The following is a 6,204-nucleotide window of genomic DNA, read 5'->3' on the forward strand; positions in this document are numbered from 1 at the left end:
CGGTTCCTCCATCCGTGGCCAGGTCACCTGCTGGCTCCAGGCTCCTCAGATACCACAGAACAGGGACATTCACACCTAGGTGAGCAGTACCAGGGTTCTGCCCAGTCCACCCCCATCAGGCCAGAATGGCCACAGTTGGGGGTGGGGGTGCTGATGGGGGAAAGGACCCTTCCAGATCCTTAGAGTTTGACATGCTCCTGGGTTGGAAAGTTCTGGCCTCCACACTTAAAAATCTCTGGGGAACTGATGCCCAATGTCCTGCCAGCTTTCTGTCCTTGCCTTGGGGTACCTAAGAGGAAAGTGCGGGTCTGTGCTGTCTCTGCATGAACTCATCCTGAGTTCTCTTAGAAGCACCCACTCCGTAGGTTCAGACTTCCCACCACCTGGAAGACCCTTAAATTTCCAAGCCTCTGGGGCCAGACCAAGCCTTGTCTCCCTCTGATCGTGCCCTACCTCCCGGCTCCCTTAGAGTTACACCCTGATAGCCAACTCACAGTGTGACTTGCCTCCCACCCTCAGCTCAAGCCAGTCCTTGGCAAGGCAGAAAGGTTCTGGCGGTTCACCAAGTGTCCCGCAAGGAAGGAGCACAGGAGATGCCCTGGGGAGCAGAGAGCCAAGGGGGAGGGATCAACAGGTTCGAGTGCGGGGCGGAGCCAAAAGTGAGGGGTTGGGGTCTCTCCAGGTGACAGTAGCCTCCGCCAGGCCCGCGCCTCCTCCCCTGGCGGTGATTGGCAGGCGGCCTGCGCCCCGGCTCCCAGGCGACCGACGCCCCGCGGGCAGGCGAGTAGGAGGGGGCCCCGGCTATATATACCACTGCTCGGCAGGGCTGGGCGCGCGGGGACTAACCCGCCACCGTTGCATCCCTATTTGCCCCTGCTGCTTCGATCTGTGCGCAGCACTCACCGAACTCACGGCCCGCCGCTCGAGCTCACGCACGGCCCGCGGGCCGGGATGGCGAAACGCGGGCCGACCACAGGGACGCTGCTGCCCGGGGTCCTGCTGGCCCTGGTGGTGGCCCTGGCGGACCGAGGGACCGCCGCACCCAACGGCACGCGGCACGCCGAATTGGGGCACGGCTGGGACGGCTTGGTGGCTCGCTCGCTGGCACGCCTGCCGGTGGCCGCGCAGCCCCCGCAGGCGGCGGTCCGCAGCGGTGCAGGGGACTACCTGCTGGGCCTCAAAAGGCTGCGGCGGCTCTACTGCAACGTGGGCATCGGATTCCACCTGCAGGTGCTGCCCGACGGCCGCATCGGTGGTGTGCACGCGGACACGAGGGACAGTGAGTTCTGGGCGCGCCGAGAGGGTAGGGTCCCGAGCAGTAGTAGTCCCGGGGACTGAGTAGACTCGAGCTCCCACCCCTTGGGCTCCAGGACTGAGAGCGCACCCGGTGGCCGAGCCCCGCCTCCCGCCTTCGGAAGCCTGGGCTCCTGGTGCGGAATTCCAGCGCCTTCACCCGCCCGCACCCACGGGAACCCGGGTCAAGCGCCCAGACTGAGGCCGGACTTGGGGGCTACCGATAGACAGGGATGAGCTCTTAAAACTTGCGTTGGTGACCCTGGGCTTTTCATCCCAGCTTCGAGATCCCAAAAGGCTCAGAGTCGGAGGGTCTGTGTGGGCCCACAGTCACCTACGCTTTTCTGACCTGCGACGCACCCCCCCCCCATCCCCGCTTCCCCAGGTCTTCTGGAGCTCTCTCCAGTGCAGCGAGGCGTGGTGAGCATCTTCGGAGTGGCCAGCCGGTTCTTCGTGGCCATGAGCAGCAGGGGCAAGCTCTTCGGTGTGGTGAGTGCCCGCGGGTCTGGCTGGGTACCTGCTCGGGACAGTGTGCAAGACTAGCGGGATTGTAAACCCTTCACCACACACATACACTTGTGTGTTGGTCACAGAGGACTGGCAGTAGGATCGCCACGTCTCAGGTTTTCAAAGTAGCCAGAGGCAGGCTGGGTTTCCAGACCAAGGGAACTCCTGAGTGTTGTACTTACTGATCCGGGGGTGGGGGGTGGGGCTCCAGCAGGAGAGACTAAGTTGATAGGGGCAAGACAGGTGAGCTAGCTATGCCTAGCGTGGACTTATCACCTCCTCGAAATCTGGGACAGTTTTGACACTCCGCCTTCCTAAGAAAGACCTCTTGGGTCCCGATTGCAGCAGGTCCCTGGCTCACCCAGTACCCTCTTTCTCAGCCTTTCTTTACCGACGAGTGTAAATTCAAAGAAATACTTCTGCCCAACAACTACAACGCCTACGAATCCTACGCGTACCCCGGTATGTTCATGGCTCTCAGTAAGAATGGGCGGACCAAGAAGGGGAACCGAGTGTCACCTACCATGAAGGTAACCCACTTCCTTCCTAGACTGTGACCCTCCGGAGCCCTGCCTCAGCCTCGGAAGCACACCCTACCCCTCAGGAGGAGCACTTTCTCTCGATGGAGAATTGTTTGCAAAAAAAAAAAAAAAAAAAAAAAAACTGGTCTAAGATATTTAAATTATTTAAATATGTATATATGGACGCCCAATTATTTATACTTTTATGTATTCTCATTTTCTGGGAGGGAAAATGACCAAAAGAACAAACAAGTTGCAGCTCAGAACTCTTTGGTACGGCGGGACAAACTTCTTCCTTCACTATCAAAGATACGGGTGTGATCCTGTTTCATGTGTGCCTCTAAAACTTGGTGACATCAGTTTCCAAGGGTGCCTGGCCTCTGTCTGGAAAGGCCTGCCTGGGACCTCTGAGGCAGTGAGAAGGACCCTGAGTCCCTCCTGTTGGAGAGCATTCTGCTGCCGCTGCTCCCTTTGGTATGAACCCTGTCGGATCGGTTTACTCCAGGGACTGAAGTCCTCCCGCCTGTTTTTAGATCTCCAAGACTGATCTTTGAACTCTCTTGTAGTCAATCTTCTTGGACCTACCGGATGGGAGACCCTTAGACAACTTTATAAACTCCTGTTTGCCATTTTTGGACTGGCCAGCAGGGCACGTTGCTCGTAGCCACTGGAACTTTGCTTTTCTGGAAAGGAACTAGGAATGGACAAGAAGGTGCGTGCCCGCACCACAGCTCAAAACTCTAGGGATGGAATTCTGTTTTGTGATAGAGGATGATTTGTTGGGATGTAACAATTTATTTTGCAAGAATCAAACTGAGAAAAAACAGGCTTCCCTGAATTGGGGAAGCTTTCTGCTGGAACTCCATAATTTAAGGGTGAGCTGCCCTTTCCCACCCCAGGCAACCTTTATGCAGGCAGACTGCAGGAGTCCGAATTCCGGTGCTGCCCCAATGTGAACTAATTCTATTCCCATCTACCTCAGAGTTCCTGAGTCCCTGGTGACTAAGCTGGAGGCTCTGCTGGGTGCGTCTGCCTGCTTCTCTTCAACATGTAGCGCCCTGCTGGACCCTTGTCACGTTCCAGCTATCTTTACCCAACGATTTACTTTTAGTAAGGGGTATTCATGGTGAAAATATGCACGGCCAGCTGTCGGAGTGCACTATATGGTCACCAAGTCAAGTAACCCTTATATTTTTCTTTATATATTTTACGAATGTAACCCCTGTCACTGAGACCAAGATGGAAGAACAGGGTCGGCGGCATTTAAAAAAAAAAAAAGGGCTGAGGTGAGGGAGAACATTTAATTTTAATGAATGACTTTGGAGTTTATACAAAATGACCTTAGCTCGCTTCAGCGAATGCCCCAAATGCTTCTCCCCAAGACGTTAAGACTCTGCTGGGAGGCTTCTGAGCCGCCTCCCGAATTAACTTTATGGGAGCCTACAGACAGCAAGACAGGAAAATCTGATTGGCATTTTTTTTTTTTTTTTTTTTTTGTCTTTCACATTCCTTTAGAAAACTCTTTGTTTGAATGCTAATGGGATACTTAAAATACTATTCTGTACCACTGCCCAAGATGGAAGAAGCCACGCCCCAAAGCTGAAAGCTGAGGTGGGAGCACGTCCCAAACTTCCTTTCTGTCTGGTGGCTCACAGGACAATACAGATTTTGTGGTTTTTAAGCCAGGCCCTAGACTCCTAGAGTGTTGGGGAGAAGATAGTTGAAATGTCTTTTCTTTTTGTTATTTTCTAAAAGACTGGGACTCATAGCCCAGGCTGGCCCTGAACTTGCTATGTCGCTAAAGGATGACCTTGAATTTCTGATCCTCTTGCCCCATTTCCAAGTGCTAAGGTTACCGGCATTGCCCACCACGCCCACTCACTAGGTGCTGGGAATTGAAATCAAGTGCCTGCCAGGCCTCTCAACAGAGATAGGCCTCCCTCTTTTTTGTGGGGGAGGAAATGTGGGGTCTTATCTGTAGCTGGCCTCCCAAATGTTGAGACTACAAGTAGAAGGCTCCTGCCCTGTTCTGATGGGATTCTCTGCGGCTATGTTGCCTCCAACAGGCTGTGGTCCTACCTGACACCTATTACCTGTTTCTTCAGCCAGCTAGCTTCCTTTCCTGTGCCCAGGGACAAAACCGTATCTTTGGAACTTTGTTACCAGAATGGGTTTGATGTTTCTGCTCTGTATCTGCCCCTGTTACCGAGTCAATCTGTAGTTACTACAGGTGTCGGGCCCAGAGATAGTATGTGCTATGCACACTGGATGCTCCATCCAAGAGAAGCATTCAATCATGTACAGACAGCCCCATGGACTGATGGGAGTGATTGGGAGGGATATTAAAATGACAAACGTGTCTGGAAGCACCTGTGTCTGCTTTGTCTTTTTTTCTAGCTGCAGCTGAGCAGAGTGGGAGTTGGGAGGGTGGTTTTAGCCAGCTGTGTGCACACAAATGTGGCTTGGAAAGCAGTCCCAGAGGCAAAGCTAGCACAGGGTGTTACCGCATCCTAGTGTCTCCCCTCCGTGGGGCGCTGTGGCTGCCTACTCGGTCACTAGCCCAGGTCTATGGGTCTGTGTCCACACGGTGAATACTTACCCCATGAAGCACAGTGGGGCAGAAGCTGGCCAGGAGGAGCATAGTCAACACATGTTTGACTTCAGCCAGCTGCTCTCAGTGAAGATAGGAAATCCGATTACAAGTCATGAAAGATACCAGGTCACAGGTTGGCTGTTTATAAAGTTTCTATTCCTGCTTCATCCTCTTAAATTCTAAGATTATGGGTTTTTACCACCACACCTGGTTGAAATTTGGCCTTAATTGTCCATATATATATATATATATATATATATATATATCTTGTCTTTTTTTTGTTTTGTTTTGTTTTTGTTTGCTTGTTTTTCGAGACAGGGTTTCTTTGTGTAGCCCGGGCTGTCCTGGAACTCACTCTGTAGACCAGGCTGTCCTCGAACTCAGAAATCTGCCTGCCTCTGCCTCCCAAGTGCTGGGATTAAAGGTGTGCGCCACTACACCCGGCTATTTATAGCTTGTCTGTGTGAGAATGTCTTTAGATTTTTGGGTTTTGTTTTTGCCCTTTAAGATGGAATTCTAGCCCACAATAGAGTATGAAACACTATCTCTTACCCCAAGTGGTAGACTGCTGGTAGTAGAACACCTTTATTTTCAGCACTCAGAGGCAGGAGGATCTCAAAGACCAGCCTGATCTACAGAATGAGTTCCAGGGCTAATTCAAAGAAATTCCGTCTTGGGGAGAAAAAAAAAAAAAAAAGAACAGCAAGAAGCAAGTAGGGGCTAGAGATGTGGCTCAGGAGGCATGGAGCATTTGCCCAGCACATGGGGGTCTTGCCTTGGGTCCCAGCATCCCATAAACAGGCTGTGGTGGTGCACACCTGTAATCCTATTATCTGGGAGGCAAAAGCAGGATCCTGAATTCAAGGGGACCCTCCAATACATTGTGAGTTTGGGGCCAGCAAGTAACCAGGGCAAGCCACTTATATGACATATCCCCATGCAAAGGAGGCATAGGGCAGACTCCACTCAAGGGTCCACCTGGCCCACTCAGACTCCCAGCCATCAGGCTAACTCCACACACCCGGGCCTTAAGCCACCCAATTACAGTACCTCAAGGGACTGGTGCAGGTGTTAGTCAGAAGCAACTAGAATCTTGAGCATCCACCTATCCTGTTGGCTACTGGGCTCCTGAGCAAAGTTCTAGCTAAACAAAGTAACCATCATTAGCTTACTGATGCTTTTGAATTGGCCATTTCCAGCACAGAAAGATTGTTTGTGTGTGTGTGTGTGTGTGTGTGTGTGTGTGTGTGGAGGGGGGGTCCTCTGTGGCAGGCACTGAGTAGGGTTGAG

General features: G+C 52.5%; 1 protein-coding gene across 1 annotated transcript; it reads left to right on the plus strand.

Annotated features, from left to right (window-relative positions):
- Window positions 1–838: 838 nt before the first annotated feature.
- Window positions 839–4,687, plus strand: Fgf4 (fibroblast growth factor 4). Its single transcript, XM_021219271.1, has 3 exons — window positions 839–1,279; window positions 1,679–1,782; window positions 2,181–4,687. The coding sequence occupies exons 1-3, from the start codon at window positions 952–954 to the stop codon at window positions 2,355–2,357; spliced, it is 609 nt and encodes a 202-aa protein (XP_021074930.1). The 5' UTR covers window positions 839–951; the 3' UTR covers window positions 2,358–4,687.
- Window positions 4,688–6,204: the final 1,517 nt, after the last annotated feature.

Source organism: Mus pahari, chromosome 1 (genome assembly GCF_900095145.1).
Source record: "Mus pahari chromosome 1, PAHARI_EIJ_v1.1, whole genome shotgun sequence".
Lineage (NCBI taxonomy): Eukaryota > Metazoa > Chordata > Mammalia > Rodentia > Muridae > Mus > Mus pahari.

Bases quoted from the DNA above. Each gene is read 5' to 3' on its own strand.
- Fgf4 (XM_021219271.1), top strand. From the start codon at position 952: ATGGCGAAACGCGGGCCGACCACAGGGACGCTGCTGCCCGGGGTCCTG. The intron at 1,280-1,678 runs GTGAGTTCTGGG...CCGCTTCCCCAG, and splicing joins GCACGCGGACACGAGGGACA to GTCTTCTGGAGCTCTCTCCA. The intron at 1,783-2,180 runs GTGAGTGCCCGC...CCTCTTTCTCAG, and splicing joins GGGGCAAGCTCTTCGGTGTG to CCTTTCTTTACCGACGAGTG.